The sequence below is a fragment of the Leopardus geoffroyi genome, chromosome B3 (genome assembly GCF_018350155.1).
Source record: "Leopardus geoffroyi isolate Oge1 chromosome B3, O.geoffroyi_Oge1_pat1.0, whole genome shotgun sequence".
Lineage (NCBI taxonomy): Eukaryota > Metazoa > Chordata > Mammalia > Carnivora > Felidae > Leopardus > Leopardus geoffroyi.
This window is the reverse complement of record NC_059337.1, coordinates 142,623,057-142,639,981: the sequence shown is the minus strand read 5'-3', so window position 1 is coordinate 142,639,981 and position 16,925 is coordinate 142,623,057. Positions and strand designations below refer to the sequence as shown.

General features: G+C 53.3%; 1 protein-coding gene and 1 long non-coding RNA gene across 4 annotated transcripts in view; both read right to left on the bottom strand.

Annotated features, from left to right (window-relative positions):
* Positions 1-482: 482 nt before the first annotated feature.
* On the bottom strand, positions 483-4,800 carry LOC123584312. The gene is made up of 2 exons (XR_006705312.1): positions 4,693-4,800; positions 483-684 (listed from the first exon to the last, which is right to left on the bottom strand). It is a non-coding gene; the product is annotated as an uncharacterized LOC123584312 (long non-coding RNA).
* A 695-nt stretch (positions 4,801-5,495) lies between these two features.
* YY1 (YY1 transcription factor) overlaps positions 5,496-16,925 on the bottom strand; it is a 33,230-nt gene continuing 21,800 nt past the window's right edge. Inside the window, exons 3-6 of one of the 3 annotated variants that reach the window (XM_045452072.1) lie at positions 13,670-13,730; positions 11,829-11,987; positions 8,355-10,502; positions 5,496-8,222 (exon numbers count right to left, since the gene is read on the bottom strand). In XM_045452072.1, the coding sequence (XP_045308028.1) occupies positions 10,320-10,502; positions 11,829-11,987; positions 13,670-13,730 (403 nt within the window). In that variant the 3' untranslated portion in view covers positions 5,496-8,222; positions 8,355-10,319. Of the gene's footprint in view, positions 10,503-11,828; positions 11,988-13,669; positions 13,731-16,925 lie in introns of all 3 variants that reach the window. The other 2 variants (XM_045452073.1, XM_045452071.1) reach the window with 2 other exon arrangements.

The following is a 16,925-nucleotide window of genomic DNA, read 5'->3' as shown; positions in this document are numbered from 1 at the left end:
GCCCAGGCAGCACCTTCCCCCAGCGGGGCCCCCTGGCCTCTCTCGCTTCTGTTTCCTCAGAAAGAGACCGGGCAGATGCCAAAAACTGCCCCAGGTGCAGAGGGTTAAACATTACCGGCAAATCGGGCAGGAGGAAGGGTTGGGAGGGGTGTGGGTTTTTTATGAATTTGCCATCTCATCTTCTCCCTGTTTTGAATTTATATTTATTTGGAGTAAGTAATGTGTTCACGTGGTAAAAAAAAAAAATACAAATGTGAACGGAACCGGACTGTGCTGTGAAGCGGGAAGCCTGTCCCCGCCTCCCTGGCCCAGGCAGGGGCAGCCTCCGGCCCCCGGGGCAGCTCCGGGAGGGCGGAGCCAGCACGTGGGAACACGCACTCCCCGAGAAGCGTGACCTGGGTACTGACTGTTCTGTGCTTTCTCCACTTGAGGTGAACTTGCAGTAGTTTCCCTGGGCCACCGTAACAAAACACCACATGCTGTGTAACCGAAACTGACGTTTATTCTCTCCAAGTTCGGAGGCCAGAAGTCTGGGATCCTGTGGCAGCAGTGAGCTTCCTTCTGGAGGTTCTGAGGGAGCATCCCTCCTTGACTGGTGGTGGCTGGTGACCCTCGGCTTGTGGACACACTGCTCCAACCTCTGTCTTCGCGTGGCCGTCCCCCTGGGCCTGTCTTCTCCTCTTGCTAGAAGGGCACCGTCATTGGCCTGTGGGCCCACCCTACCCCAGCAGGACCTCATTTTGGCTAATAACATCAGCAAAGACTGAGGCTGAGGACTTCAACATCTCTTTTTGGGGGACACAGTTCAACTCACAGAGACCTTTCCCTTATTAGTGTGCTCGAATTGGCCCTGTTTTTGTTAACAGCTGCGCGGCATTTCACCAGAGAAACGCTCCTGTCTATCCTGCTGGGCTCGGGAGAGTCCCCTGGAGATGCCTGAAGTCTCAGCAGAGCAGCAGCCTACCGGGCCACGGAGGGGACAGTGGGGCTGGAGCTGAGGGAACAGGTGTAACCGAGGCCCGCGGGCAGAGGGGGGAGGGAGGCGGAAGGAGGAGCAGTGTGGCTCGCAGCGAGGAGGCTGGAGAGGGCCACCGGGCCGGGTCACATAGCAGGGCTGAGCCTCCTGGGTGCCTCCCTAATGGCCAACCTGCCCTTTTCTAATGGGACACGATTTGCTCTGGGCCTCAGTGTGTCTGGCCTCGCAGCCAGAGGCGGCCCCGTGTCCCAGATCTATCTGGTCAGCGAAATGAAAGCAGTGGCTGGGGTTTCTGAGAAAGGTTTGTAAAAGGGACAAATGCACCGTGGCACATCCCGTGACTTCCGACCCTGCCCCCCTCTCCCCGGGGAAATGGGGATGGGAGGCCTGCAGAGGCAGGGCCAGCCTAGTCTCCGGAAGGCCAGTCCCACACTCTTCCTTGGGTTCTCTGTCGTGCGTCACGGCCACCGCCAGGAGCCGGCTGGTTTTGCCCAGGGGAGTGATAGGCTCAGAGTTATGCCTTAGAGACCCCATGGGAGGCTGTGAGGCGAGGGGGCGACAGGGGCAAGACGAGGAGGGCTGAGTTGGGGGTGCCTGAGCCAAAGGGCACCTCAGGGCGGGGAAGGGAGGGCTCCGAAAGGCAGGCAGGACCACTCAGGAAGGGATGATGATGCACGAAGCCCCCGTGGCAGTTTGAGGGAGACTGGGTCAACCCGACAGACGGTTTCCCCGTTTCTCCAGTGCAAGCGTTCCTCCAGGCGTGGCGAGGAAGTGTCGGGCACCTCCTCTGGCGCTCACACGTGTCCACTGCTCTTTTCTTCTCCCTTCGGGCCCCAGGTGCACCGAGTACGGCGTCGTCTCCCTCACCCCCCTCTCACTGGCCACTTCCACGGAGTTATTCAGTGGCACTCGTAAATCAAGAGCCCCTCGTCCCAGAACGGGGCCTTCCCAGCCACCCTGTAGCCGGCAGGTTCTGGGACGTGACGACAGCTCTCACACCCTCCACTCCCCCCAACAGACCTCCATCTGCAGCGGAAGCCAGTGGGGGACAGCCCTGTCCGAGTTCACTCGGCCCTCCTCACACCCCTGCCCCAGGCCTGGCCGGGGACCCGCTTGGGCCATCCTCCACCCTGCCGTGGGGACTGTCACAAGAGCCAGGACCAGCCTGGGCTGGCTCCCTGGCCTCCTGCTGGTCCACTCACCAAGTTCTGTGGCTGCAGGTGACGGACACCCTGGAGTGGCGGGTCAGGCCCCAGAGGGGCAGGAACCTTGGACAGGGCCACGGCCCACCCAGCCCGTGTGCTCCTTGGTCGCTGCTTCCTTTCTGCCGTGGCCCAGTGGCTGCTGGGAGCTCAGCCCGCGGGGACACTGGCTCCCACCCTGCCCTGGCCACACTCTCCCAGGCCACCTGGCCTCACTCAGGCTGTAACCATCAGTCTGCTTGACCACACCCCTCCCCCACACCCTCTCATCCCTGGAGCCCCCTCCAGGTGTCACCACTGGGTGGCTCTCCAGGGTTGGCAGACCCTGAAAGCCTCCCTGGGGGCGTCCAGGCAGGTTTGGGCAGCACGGGAGGGGGGGGGGGGGCTGACTACAGCGGGGACACAAGACAGGGGGCACACATGGGGGGACGTGCTGGGCCAGGGGGTGTGAAGAAAGGGCGAGGTAAGGAGTGGACTCCTGCGTGGCGGGTGGCTGACGGACGGCAGAGAGGCTCCTGAGTACAGGGCCAGCTTGGGGTCTGCCAGGCAAGTGAAAGAGGGACAAGGGAAGGCGAGAACGTAGGAGGGAATGAAGCCAGGACACGGGGCTTGGAGGGGCCAGGTGGTGAAGGTATGGGGCCAGGGGCGCCCAGGCTGAGAGGCTGGGGCTCCACCCTGGGGAGGGCAGGAGGGGCGGAGCGGGACCCCAGGACAGAGACCGGAGTGGGCAGGTGTCAGCGAAAACAAGGTTTGGGAGCCCCTGTGGCGGTGGCAGGCTGGGGCGGGGTCACCATAAGGAGGCCGGGAAGCAGCCTGGCTAGGCGATGCACCATCCCTGAGGACGGATGTTGAGGTCCCCAGGGGCGATGGGTGGGGGCCAGTGACCGGCATCAGAGCGGGTGACTCGGCAGAGCGGGGTGCGGAGGGGGATCTGGGCGTGGAAGCGGGCTGCTGAGGGGGCCTGTCAGACGAGGGTGGACGAGAAAAGCGGCGGGGCCTGGAGGGCTTCCCGCAGCTTCCTCCCAACCCGCTTCACAGAAGCCCCCCCCCCCCCCCCCCGCCCCGGCCTGGGCCGCCCCTCCCCTACCCTCCGCGACACCGGGCTCTGACTCTCCCCGGGACACGGGAGTGGTCGGCTGCCTGGGGCCTCTTCCCCCGGCCCCTCCGGTCTGGGGGGTGCACCAGGAGCCCTCCCGGAGTGGCTCCCCTGCCCTGCGGCCTCCCGCGGCCGCCCGGGCTGCCCTCCCAAGGGAGAAGGCCCCGCAGCCCGCGCCGAGGAAGACGAAGCCCCGGCGGCCCATCTGCACAAGGTCATCTGCACTTGGGGCTGCGCACCCCCCCCACCCCGGCCCCTCCCCCCAGCCGTGCTCGAGCCCCCGACAGGCGCTGCCGCCCACGAGGGGACCCTAAGCGTCCCCGCCCCAGCGGGCTCCGGAAATCCCCCGGCTTCCCAGAAGGGCTGGCTTTCCGGGCCCCCGGACAGCCAGCGCCGCGCGCACGCGCACCTGGCCCCACCCCTCTCCGCGGGGCGGGAGAGCGGCCGGGCACAGCGCCCCCCGCGGCCGGAGGTGGAGGCGCACAGCGAGGAACCCTCGGGCCCTGCGGCCCAGCAGCCCGGGAGGGAGGGAGGGCAGGGCAGAGGCGACAAGGAATTTGCCAAGGCCAGGCAGGAGGCGGTGGGGAGGGGAGGATGGGCAGTCCCCCGCCCCGCCAGGGCCGGAGAGGGGCTCTGGCCACCAGCTCCTGGGACTCATGGGGACTAGTACATAAGCAACATGTAGCGGATGATGGAAGGGGTGGGGGCGCTCGATCCAGGTCACTATCAGCTAGGCGCAAGCTTCCTCAGAGCCCGCCCTGCCACCGCCCTGCTAGCTGTAATGCAAGTTCCATTAGCACGGAAAACCCCGCCTGACACACAGCTCGCCCTCCAGACTGTTGCACGAATGAGCGAACCTGGGAGTTCCAGGGCAGGGGAAGCTTTGGAAACGAAAAACTGCAAGGGGAAGGTGAAGAGCGGTGGGAGACAGAGGTTGGAAAAGTAGGTCAGGGCTGGGGCTTAGCTTTGAGCATAGGTGGAAAGCTTTGGATTTTGTTCTGCAGGAAGAGGGGAGCCACTGCAGGTTCAGGTGGGGTGATGAGAGCCCCAGCTAGGAGACTGGCTCAGTAGTGACTGCAGGAAGCTGGAGAGGAGCAGCCGGGAACCAGAATAAGGGGTTGAGGCCTGTTGGCCACTAGTGAGCAGCCCCAGGAGCCAGCTTCCAAGGCCAGGAGTGCCCTCTAAGATCCTGGGCAGGGCGGGTATGGTACTGCCCCCTAAATAGGGACCGCGGCTTCTACGTAAGGGGTCGGAGATCCACTCAGGCAGCGGGCCCAGTGGCAGGAGGAAGGCAGGCAGGCCTGGGTTTTGAATCCCGACTGCCGGGACCTTTGCCAGTGACCCTCGACCACGACATGGGGCTGTGCTGCAGAGCTCCTCCCAGAGCAGTTTGGAGGAGAAAATGAAACAATGCTCACCGTGCCGAGCATGGTCCTGGGCAAGTTAGGTTCTCAACCAATGTCCCCACAGCCAGCTGGAGATAGGGACAAGGGCAAAGGAGGGACGCTGGCCTCACCGCTATGCGGGGGTGCCCACGGAAGCAACTCCACAGCCCTCCATGACCTCGCTTCCTTCCCATCTAAAACCCAGAAATGCACACTCGATATTTGACCACGGCCGCCCCTCAGCTCAGCTCTACCTCAAGCCTTCGCTCAGCGGTTCTGGGCCTCACGCGGGCCTGGGACTCGCCACGTCAGCAACATTCTGTCAGCAGCCCCTTCCATCATTAGCAAAAAGGAGGGAAAGTCACATGAATCTCCTTGATCAGTATACCAAAACACCAGGGCCCCAGCCAGGCCAGAGCAGGACGCTCCTCTGCATTTTGCTTTTAGCCAAATCCTCAGGAGCTCTCGGTATATAGTTTATCAGGCTGTTAAGTCTTATCCCAGTTAGTAAGCCCTTCTTTTAGCCACCGGAGCTCCCAGAACTGCCACTGGGCATCAGTGGGCCATGAGAATGTCATTTGGCCGTGCTGTGCTTTCTGAAAAGCGGGCGGGCTCTTCATGAAAACTCTGGCCCATTAGCCCATCTCGGAGCGGGGAGATGTTCAGGAAGCCGTTCTCGCCAGCACGAGTGGAATCCTGTGCGTTTCCGTTTCCGTGCCGGAAGGAAACCCACGAGGAGCCACCCCAGGCAGCTTGTGGCCAGGTTTCCCGTGTAAGGAGACTCGGGGAGAGGCGGCTTGGAGGACTGGGGGACAAACGAGAACCACAGGCATTGAAAAGCTTAACAACGTTATGCGTTTATTATATTTTATAGAGCCATGTTACACATGCGTGGTGCTTCAAACGGAGTTATCGTTAAATGTTTTTCTGGATGCAAAGCCATCTGATGCTTGATGCGGATGCCTTAAATACTATAATATTTCTGCATCTATGACCTATGAGCTAAGGAAAAACCAAGGACAATTCCAGAAATGGCAGAGAACATTTAAGAAAAGATGTACATGAGACACGACGCTAAGTCCTTGAGTCAGGGCCTACGGAAGTTACCAGAAAGTGAATAAAAACAGAATCGTTCTATGAAAATGGCTTGACCGATCACCGTCCGGAGATACTGGAGCCTGGTTAACAGTTATGGATGTCGTAGAAACAAGGTTACTCTGTTCGGTACTGATGCCCCTTGCCCTCCACTATGTGTGCAGACACCGCGTGGCCCCCAGATAGAGCAGCAGACAGAATACAGCACGGCACCTGCCCCCTCCCCGCGACATCCCGATGCCGTTTCTCGCGGGACCTGTCTTGAACGAAAAAGCTGTCAACTGGATCAAACTTGCCGCTTTGTGGAAAATCAATCATCGTGACTTCGACGGAACGTGATCCCGCCGCACCCACTCACCCTCTGCAGACTCGCACAACGCTGGTCGGAAACACGGGGAGCGGAGCGGGGTGACCGGCTCGCGGGGAGTCCCGTTTGCCTGCTGAGACCTAACTAAGGCCAACGTTTCGTTCCAACATTCCCTTCCAGCTGTTGTAAGGGGAGCGGAGGAAGCGCCTCAGCAGTACGCCACCCACCCCCTCCCACCGTCTCCGCACGGTTCCAGCTTAGACATCCTCTCCAGCACCTTCCAGCATCCTCTCCGGCTTGAAGGGACTGCCAGGAGCCTGACGCCGCTGCTCTGAAGGGCCTGCGTTCACACCGTTCGGGCAAGCAGGGAACTTGTGCACGACGTGAGCGGTGACAAAGGAGGCCGAGGCCGGGAAGTCAGGGGGCAGTGGAGGGCGTGACCGGAGCGGCAAGGAAGCAGAGCTTGCAACCCGGGCTTCCTCCCCTGCCTTGGGGTGTGAAGTCTGGGTGCTGCCATCACCCGCTGGACTTGACTAATGCCAACAGGAGCCAGGACAAAGGGCTACAAAGTCAGGCGAGTATCCCTGCCCCCTAAGGCTGGGCGTCTGCGGCCATCCAACGACAGGCAGGCTAGGAGGAGGCCTCCCGGCAGGGTCGTGGCGTGAAGGGAACGCCTGTAAACAGCTTCCGCTCTCCCACTATACCAAACCTCTGGGATCCTTGCTCTTGCTGGTGGTCAGATGTCCAGAAAACAGAAGGAACTTAAGAATCAAAAGAGGAATAACGCACGGCTTTCCTAAGCCGTGCTCGTCTCAGGCCACAGAGGAGTCAGACAAGCAATGACGGATTCTCGCTGCCTGTGCGGAGTGCGGGCGGGGTCATCGGGTCTCCGGGAGGGCCAGGGGTTCCTGCGCCACGGACATACATTCGGAGGTGAGTGACAGTGGCTAAGTGCGGCTGGGCAGAGCGGGGGCGGCAGTAAAGCCCCCTCACGGCACCGCGACTGCTCAGGCCGACCGCGAATCTCCCTGGGTTCTGGCTGAACGCAAGTGACTCTCCTCTGTGAAGACACCATCTAGAACTCTGCTTGGAAACACTGGCAGGCACTGAGATACTAGGCTGTCAAAGGGCCTTACTTCACTCAGATCCAGCAAAATCAGTGACATTTAAAAGAACTTGCACATGAAAACCGAATGGGGGGTGGGGGGTGGGGGAAATCTTGATTTTCCTCAAATCCTCAGGCCTTGAATCTAGGCACAGCACACAAACACCATGTGAAACCAACAGCGTGAGTTCAATGTCACCTTGGAAAATAAAGGTCACTCTGGGGTGACAGTTCTTTATACAAATATTATGCTTCCCCCTGAGCCCCACTACCAAAAAGGGGGGGAAATAATAAGAAATCCAAAAATAGAAAACAACTTCTTGTAAAGTGTAAACTTATCCTCTGGAGTTTTTATATTACATACGCTAGAAACGTGCATTTGTTTCCGCTGGGATATAAGAAAATAGGTCTATCAGTATTACTTATAAATCAGATTAATCCTCAAGACAAGTGACTCACTGTTAGAACACCACTTCCAATTTTAGTAAATCACATCTTTAGCAAAATTATAAATTCTCACCACAAGCAAAACGGGTTTGGGTTCCAGCCAATGAGAACAAGCTACCCTTAACACCGCCACTCGCTGATTCGTTTCCTACACTCTTGGGAATGGAGGTTACCGCCAACGAGGAACTTGGGACCTTACGTGGTCTTCAAACCCCCAATCAAATTCCCGTCAGCAATGAACTCTGCAGACTGAGAGGTGACACACGGGCAAAGAGTCCCGGGGAGCAACGATGGTTCACTCAGAGACGAAAGGGGCACAAGAGATGACCGAGGCATCCCCCAAGGATCAAGGCACAGAGGAAGGGGGACCTCGCTCCACGTGGGAGCCTGGCTTCTCTGTAGGTCACGGCGTGGCTCTTGGGGCTGTTGGCGCGACACAAGTCTGTCTTGCCGTGGGTCCCCGGGCGGAAGTCCTGAGGACAGCGCGGGCACCAGGCTCCCGTGTGGTGGCGCTCGGCGGGGTGGGGGTGGAGGGGACGAGGCTCCAGACTCCTAACACGGCCACCCCACCAGAGTGGCATTCGGTACGGCCACCCAGAGACTGCTCACCTGAGGGTGGGGAGGGAAGGTGTGGGCGTTTTCCGCCACGGGCCTCGGCAGAGGCCTTGGCCCCAGGTCTGGCCAAAGAACCGCGCGCGCCGGGGCGCGCGGCTCTGAAGGGGACCTCCACCACGGGCTTACCTCTCTCCTGACTGCCAGATACAGCAAAGCCTGGCTTATCCAGAGAACAGCTGGGGTCTTCTCATTAACTCACTTCCATCAAACTACCCAATGGATAACAGATTCTGAACGAATAAAACAAAGCGTCTGAAGTTAAAATTTTCATTTTATGATTCAGAAGGCACTTCAAAGTTCCGGAGAGCCACGGGGCCACTGTCATTAGGTCACCAGCCCTCCTGTGCAGGACCGATGGAGAAGGTGGAAGCTACATCTTGGACCTGATGGTATCCTGGACATCTTGTAAATAAATCTCAGGTATTAGCTAGTTTGTCAATTACCTTGCAGAGTCAAGCCTACAGCACAGAGACACCCGGTGTGTTTGCATTTTGAATACATGGGATTTTGCTGTATCTTGGCGGTTTATAAAACATTCTCATGAGCCCGATATGGGACTCGAAGTAAAATTCAAAAATTATAATCGTACATTTAGGAGGTCACAACGTGAGAGGTCAAGTACTCACTGAGTACAACTTTCTTGATCATCGCACCACCCTGCCAATCTGCATTCGGTACCCGGCTGGAAGCGTGACGTTAATAAGCCGCTGGGCACTCAACTGCTGCATCTGCCAGCGTGTGAAGACCCCACCGGATGGGGGAGCCAAGGCGCTCAAGCCAACAGCCAAGAACCGGAAGCGCTTCCCGAGCCGCAGAGGCGCTCGCTGCCCCCTCTGCTCGCGCCCCGCCTGGTCGCCAGCTTACCTGGAGCGCGCACACAGGCCGGGGCACAACTGTTTCAGCCACGCTTTTGCTGGGGGAACTAAAATCAAAATCCTATCTCCCACGGGTCCGGCTGGGGGTCCTCTGAGGTAGTTCCTTAACTCGGGATGCCTGTCACCTACTCGCCCTCAGAGCTCAGCACGCGTAGGAAGGACCGAAACATCTATGTGCTGTTTCAATCACCAGTCACCGTAGCTGAGCGCGAAAGTAAAGGAAACTTCAGTTGCTTTATTTGGCTTCCAATTTCTGGGAGGCTCAAGAATTGGAATTATTCTGGACAACAAAAGGAAATAAGACTGTGCTTACAGAGCTTTTTCTGCCGTATTCTTTCTGTAGGATTGCTGTTTTATTGTTGCCCTTTCTGTTACATGGGCTGTACACATCAGGTGGTAAAAGGTACAATACATTCTACAACTGAGCACCACTTTCTGTAACTGAACAGGCAAAGAGAGTACACTGAACATCAGCATCTGGCAGTATTTTTCGGGAAAAAAAAAGTGACTAAAATGGGTTTAAATTGATTAACACTATTAAATCACATCTAATATTTGGTACTACATGATTCAATACAGCTATACGATACAATTATACAAAATGTGTTAACATCAAAGAATACAACCAAAATTAAGATAGCAAACAAAACCTATAGAACTTTTTTTTTTTTTTACAGGAAAATACTTTTGAAGTATGCATGTAACTGCCCATTCTTTTAAAGAAAATCTACTGCAAGCAAAGTTATCAACCTCCAGAAAAATCACACGTAGCATTACTAAGCATATCCCCAAAAAGTGTACAATATGCACACTTGGAAAATACAAAATTAAAAAAATTGTAAGCAACAGGTGAGCTTCGTATTTATAAGAATGTGAAAAGAAGTCCCGTTTTCAGCACTGTTGTATAAAGAATCGTCTTTTGATGCGAAGTTCATGAATTGTCCTCCTGTTGGGACCACACTTTACAAAAACACCGTGTTTTTGAAACGAGATTACAGAGCAAGACAGAGCATCGTAGCCATGTCATCTTATTAAAGTTTGTTTTTTTTTTTTTTTAATTTTTACTACTTTATCAAAACATGTCCCTTAGGTGTGTAGGATTCATTTTTAAAATTCTTTCCTAGAAACAATATACAAAGGAGAGGCGTCTTTATTCCCCATCACACTCCTGGAAGATGCTCCCCGGGGTCGAGAAGGGTCTTCTCCGTTCTTCTTCTCACTGGTTGTTTTTGGCCTTAGCGTGTGTTAAGATGTGAGATTTCAGGTTAGTCGACTGAGCAAACTTCTTATTACAGCCGTCGAAGGGGCACACGTAGGGCCTGTCCCCGGTATGGATGCGCACGTGTGTGCGCAAATTGAAGTCCAGTGAAAAGCGCTTCCCGCAGCCTTCGAACGTGCACTGTCCAGGAGAGACCAGAGAGAACCCGCTCAGACTCTGATCAGGCCCCGAGGGCGCGAGCAGCTGGCTGCTGCGCCACAGAACAGCCCGCTCCCCTCACCAGACACCGTTCCCTCCCTGTTCTGGGGAAGCGTGCCCGTCCCGTCACAGGGTAACTCCTGAACCCATCTCACGACTTATTTCAATACGAGGGAGGAGAAATACCAAGAATCTCCCTCAGTATCATGTTCAGGTGTTCGTATTTCTGTCAATGTTTCAAATAATAAAATACAAATGAGGGGAGCCCGGGTGGCTCAGGTGGCTAAGGGTCTGACTTCGGCTCAGGTCATGATCTCACGGCTCGTGTGAGTTTGAGCCCAGCATCGGGCTCTGTGATGACCGCTCGGAGCCTGGAGCCTGCTTCGCATTCTGTCTCCGGCTCTCTCTGCCCCTCCCCCGCTAGCGCACTGTCTCTCTAATCTAAACCAACATTGAATAAATAAACAAATGATTAGGAAGAGTTCTGGTGTCAAGTGTCAAAAAGCACCTTGTTGGGATGCCAGGCTGGCTATCAGAAAAGCATGTGACTCTTGGTTTTGGGGTCGTGAGTTTGAGCCCCACACAGGGTACAGATATTACTTAAATAAAAGTTAAATAAGGGGCGCCTGGGTGGCCCGGTCGGTTGAGCATCTGACTTTGGCTCAGGTCGTGATCTCATGGTTTGGGAGTTCGAGCCCCGCATCAGGTTCTGTGCTGATAGCTCAGAGCCTGGAGCCTGCTTCAGACTCTGAGTCTCCCTCTCTTTGCCCCCCACCTCACCACCCCCCCCTTGTGCTCGATAAGCATTAAAAAAAGTTACAAAAAAAAAAAAAAAAAGAACCCTGTTAGAGCTGTATTGCTAGTTCGTTCACTGGTCACGGGTTTCTAAAAGACAAGACAAAATGTTAACTATCCTTATTCTCGTCCGGTAAGATGTCGTGAGTTCCCGGTCGATTAGGAACTCAACATGCTTAAATCAACCACAGAAAACAAACTGCTTGCACACCACCGTGAGCGCACTAGCAATGCAGTTTTAGGCTTACTTGAGCAATCCTGTTGTTCTCTGCAGGTGAAATAGGCCCCCTCAAGCCCCCCCACCCCCACCCTCCAGCCCGCCTCCAGGACCTGAGATCCGGCCTGTGGGGAAGTCGAGAGCCGGGCAGCCCTTCTCAGTATTTCCTCGGGACACCAGTTTCGTCTCCCGCAGAAGAGCACTCAGAGCGCTCGGTCTCTGGGCTGCGTCTCCCGAGCACCCACGGCCCTGCCTACACCTGCAGGCGGCGTGGAAGGGGAAGGGACTGGCTCTACCTGAAAGGGCTTCTCTCCAGTATGAACCAGTTGGTGTCGTTTTAGTTTTGAGCTCTCAACAAAAGCTTTGCCACATTCTGCACAGACGTGGACTCTGGGGCCGTGGGTGTGCAGATGTTTTCTCATGGCAGAGTTATCCCTGAACATCTTTGTGCAGCCCTTCGAACAGAGAGAGAAGCTTAGTGGTTCACACTGCAGCTGTTACAAAGGATCCAACCGCTTAATAGCCTTCACTGATACAAGAAACCACGTAACCCCCCAGCGCCCCCCCTTAAATTTTACTTAGTATGACAATAGAAATGTTATATCATTTAAGACAAAAAACCAGATAGCTGGAAAGGGCCTTCTCATTTAATGCAAACCCTTGTTTTACAGAGGAGGAAACTGAGGCTCAGAGATGTCTTCAGGTAGACTTGCCCAAGGTCACACCGCTAGTAGGAGCCGAGCTGGGAATAGAACCCAGCACCCTGGCTTCCGGCCACACCGCAGCCGCCTCACCTGATAGGCCACCCCCACCCCCACCCCGATGAAGTAACACAAGCCCTGATAAACCAAAGGAGGTGAACTGGCGGCTGTCCACCGCGACCTTGGGTGGGCCCCTTATTCTGTGCTGCAAGAATGGGCTGTCCTCTGTCGCCTACTGTTCCCGCTTCTCTCTTTGCCTCTTCCCCTTTCTTGACAGAGAAAGCGGAGCGTCTCCAAGGAATGACAACTACAGAAGAAACTGACGCGGTGAGACACCAGAAGAGAAGCGGGTGCGCGGGCACCAGGGCAGAGCGGGGAGGCGGGCGGGCACGCGGTGCTCCCGAGAAGCATGGCCTCGCGGCCCTGGCAGTTTCTTCTGCAGTTGCTGTCCAGGGATGGAGGAGTGGGGTGGGCAGACAGCACACCAGGGTCCTCCCGGGAGGGGAGAGCCACCCACAGCTTTTCCACTTTGACGCTCAGTCTGGGTTTCCATTTAGAAGATGGGATTTTCAAAAACGTAATTTGGAAAAAAAGGACACAGAGAAGTTAGAGGGGACGACAGGCTCGGAAGGCGTAACTGTTTTCAAATGCTTATTTGCTTTTTGGCCCCAAAGGAAACGGTTTCCCATTTCAGGATCTCCACGGTGAGAGCGTTAAAAAAAGGACGCAAAGAAGCCGGGAGGTCAACACAAGGACCAACTGAGACTTCTCCTCCTCCAACTGTTGATCTTAAAAAAAAATTCTTTATTCCATTAAACATTTCTCTCTTCTTTCTCTTCGCCTGGCTGGTACTTCTGTCTCTGTCAGTTTTCCATCCATCCAATTAGGTGTGAAACACACCCAGCCAACACCTCCAAGGACTTTTTATAGACCGGCCTTCTGTTTGGAAGGCTAACCACATTTGAAAACAATTAAGCACCCCTCGAGTAACACACAATTGACAGGGTAAATTAAGAAAATTGTGCAGGATATGAAGTTTATTAGGTTTGCTTTAGTGACATCCAAAATAATTTCCACATTTCCACAAGGAGTTTACAGTCCCATAAAGGTCCGCGGGTGAGACACAATCCAAAGTCTTACGACTGACTTGTTAATGATCCAGTAAGGAGAAATAAAATCCTAACACTGCATATTCAATATATAATAAGAGTAAAAACGTTGGCACCCTACAGTAACCCCATTTAATATCATTTAAATTTAAGTGGCCTTTACTGAACAACAAAACTTACATCACAAATAGAGCCTCCTGAATTTAGAAACCAAAGATTGTAGTTCCTCACTTAATTATCAGATGGAAATTAAAGTGCAGATTTCTCAGGAGCTCTCTAAATCTTTGCTGGCAGTTTAACGAAGACCTTCCCCCTAGCATTACTTACTTTATGAGGGCAAGCTATTGTTCTTGGAGCATCATCTTCTTTAATTTTTCTTGGCTTCATTCTTACCAAAAAAGAAAAAAAAAAAGAAAAAAAAAAAAGAAGAGAGAGAAAGAGATTTGTAGGAGTGGGTAGACTCATCTGGCATAAATCATATAGCCCCTGAAATGTTTTCCTTATAGATACAAACCACTAAGATCACAACACGCGTCCAGGAGGGAAGGGATGCGACCACCGCAGCGAGCACCCGTGACCGGGAAGCACCTTCCCATTTCACAGATGCGGAAGCTGGCGCTCACGGAGGCGGGGCCGCTGCCAGGGTCTCCCAGCGAGTGAGCGGGGGCAGCTCGGAACGGACGGGCCCTGAGGTCAGGGTGCTTCCAGTACCTGCTCTTTCCTTCAAGCTCTTTAAATAACACAAGAGACCACCAGCCCAGACCACAGAGGAATCTCCTAGCGGGAGCAAAGCATGGTGTCCAGGGGCAGCAGCTGTGATGGTAAAGCTGCCTTGTGAAAAGGAAGCGGCAGGTACGGGAGGGTCTTGGGACATACATCCCTCCAATACCGCTACAAAAAAAAGGGAGGGAGGGTTCATTTCATACTGACGGGCCTTATCTTTAAAATACTTTTTTAAAAGGTACAGAATAGTTCTTGTAAACAGAATTACTTACAGAATTCTTGTAAACAGTACTTACAATAGTACTTGTAAACAGAATTATCTCTGGAAAGAGACACAATAACAAACTGTTGGTCCCGAGGCTTGACGGAGGAGCCCCTATGGGTTCCTATGGGAGCCCCTGGTGGCCAGGCGGGAACACCCCATACCCTTTCCCTTTCCCTCTCCCTTTCCCACTGTTTAATTTTTATCAAACTACTTTTGGTGGCGGTGGGGGGGAGATTACCATTTTTCAAAAAATAAGTGCGGTTGTTTTTTTTTTAAGTGACAGCGATTTCTGGCCCTGCTCTGGGACCGGGTAAAACAAGAGGCCTGATCACGTACGTGGGCAGCGGGGAGAGCCCTGTGCAGAGTCACTACCCAGAGAGCTTGCTGATTTGAGAGCTTACCTACCTGCTATTTCCACTGAACCAACCTTTGGTCTTTTGTCAAAACTTTCTCTCCAAATACTCCCTACAGATCTGTGTGTGGTAGAGGGGTGAGAGATTAAGAGTTCCTAGAAAAACTAGAAAAACAGATTTACATGTCTGAAACAGACGTTCTCTCCTGTCCCTACGTCTGTCACCTCACGCTCCTAGGTGAGGACACACAGTTAACAGGTAAGCAACGAAGTCAGTGAGGCCTTCCCAAGAAGAGCTAACTTACCAGCGCTCTTGCGGTACAAAAGATCTCTGTGGTCTTCCTTAAGTTAGCCAAGGCCCTAACAATACCCTTCTTCACCCTCGGTCTGGGAAAAGGGCAACCTGAAGCTTCCACTTGATAAAACCTGAACTCACGTAGTCACCTAGTTAAAACTCTCCATCCCTGGGCGAGCATCATTGAAACAATCTACCTGGTGGCTGTGACTTATTTCTACACTTCACTTGATCTCAGCCAAAAGGCCCGAGAAGTGATGTGTAATTTACTTCTAAGGAGTTTGTTCAAAGCCGCATACCCTTCCCACTTTAAATTCTCGCAGAGCATTTTCATCTTGGTACCCGCCCCCATTCCAACCCTGTAGAAAACATGTTCTTTCTTGGACTTGGAAGATCACCCCATCAGTTAGCAGATACTTTCTAAGTGCCTGTTTGTATACAGGGCTCTGAACTATCCGGTTATCTTAAACACCACTAAATCCTGGAGCTCAAGAAAGAGCTCGCAGAACTAAGGAGAACAGAAATTTGGTGCCACTGCGCCACCTGGAGGTAACAGCAGAGTTCGGAAGACCACAGTGATTCACGTAAAAGGGTTCTACTCCAGTCAGTAGTATTTTATTAAAAATAAAAAAGGGTCTATGAAGAACCAAGCTTCAGTCTTTATAATGTTCATCCTTTGACGACTGCACTGAAATGCTCTTTGTCTCGACTGCGGAAGTGGCTACATGACTGCGCCTGTCCAAATTCTCTCAGGTGGCACTCACCTAAGAGAGGGTGGGTTTCACTCTATGCAAATTACGTTAATAAACTGACTCTGACAGATTAAGTCGCAGACAACCACTTCCTGTCCCACCCATCTGGAGTCAATGTCAGTGAGGTGCCTGCATCAGTAGGACAGGTGTGCCCACGCTACCTTCCATACAGTTTCTTAAATTTATTCCTAGGAACTTGATTTTCAAAAAATGTTGATCGTGGAAATTTTCAAATATACACTAAATTAAACAGCATAGTACCCTGTACCATTTACCAAACTCTCGATTTCTTAAATGTCATTATTACCATTATCAAAATGGTATTCTTAAAATGTCATTTGCAAAATGTGTGCCAGCATTTAGCAGTATCACTGATTTCAGAATGAAAGTTTAAAATGTACTTGGACAAACACCCTTGGACTCAAGAAGGAAGTGGAAGGCTTAACTGCGGCCACTCTTAAGTTCCTTGGCAAATCCTCCTTCTTCACTACAGAGTGGCAAATGAGGCAGTAATGTTGGTACCTTTTATATTTTACTTGAAGGCAAACACTAAAAAGGTCATTTTCCAGAACCTAGATTGAAAAGTGTGTGTGTGTGTGAATAAAGACTAAAATTAAAATCTTCGTGGCACCAACTGATATATAAACCTACAAAATAAAGTGGCTGAAATCCTAAAAAAGAACAAATTTTAAAAAGACTAAAATCCTATGCTGCTACTCAGAGCATCTCCTCAGCCCGTCCCAACTGCTCAGAATAACCAGGACTGGAGTTTCTCCTTGACTGGGATCCTTTGCAAAGGACACCAGGGACGGTGGCTAGGCACTGTGGCGGAGCCAGAACGGGGGCAGACCTGGCGGGGACTCCTATGGCCGCGTGACCTTGAGCAAATCACTGAACTTCTCAGCCTCAGTTTCTTACTCTGTAAAAAGGCAGAATGCTACCTGCTTTAGAGCTGCCAAGACTGAAAGGGATGATGTACACGAAGCTCTTGGGGGAATGGCAGCTATTATTATCCCCGGCTGTGTGCTAAGTGGGCCTAGCTAAAAATGAGTTCGTTCCTTTAAAAAAAAAAAAAAAAAAAAAAGCCAGTCAGACTCAACAACCCAGAAGGTTCTGGTGCTCTAAGCCCCCGTTTTCAACTGAAGGGCTGAGAGACTGGAGAAAAATGGCACAAACAGAAAGGCGCCTTCAATGTA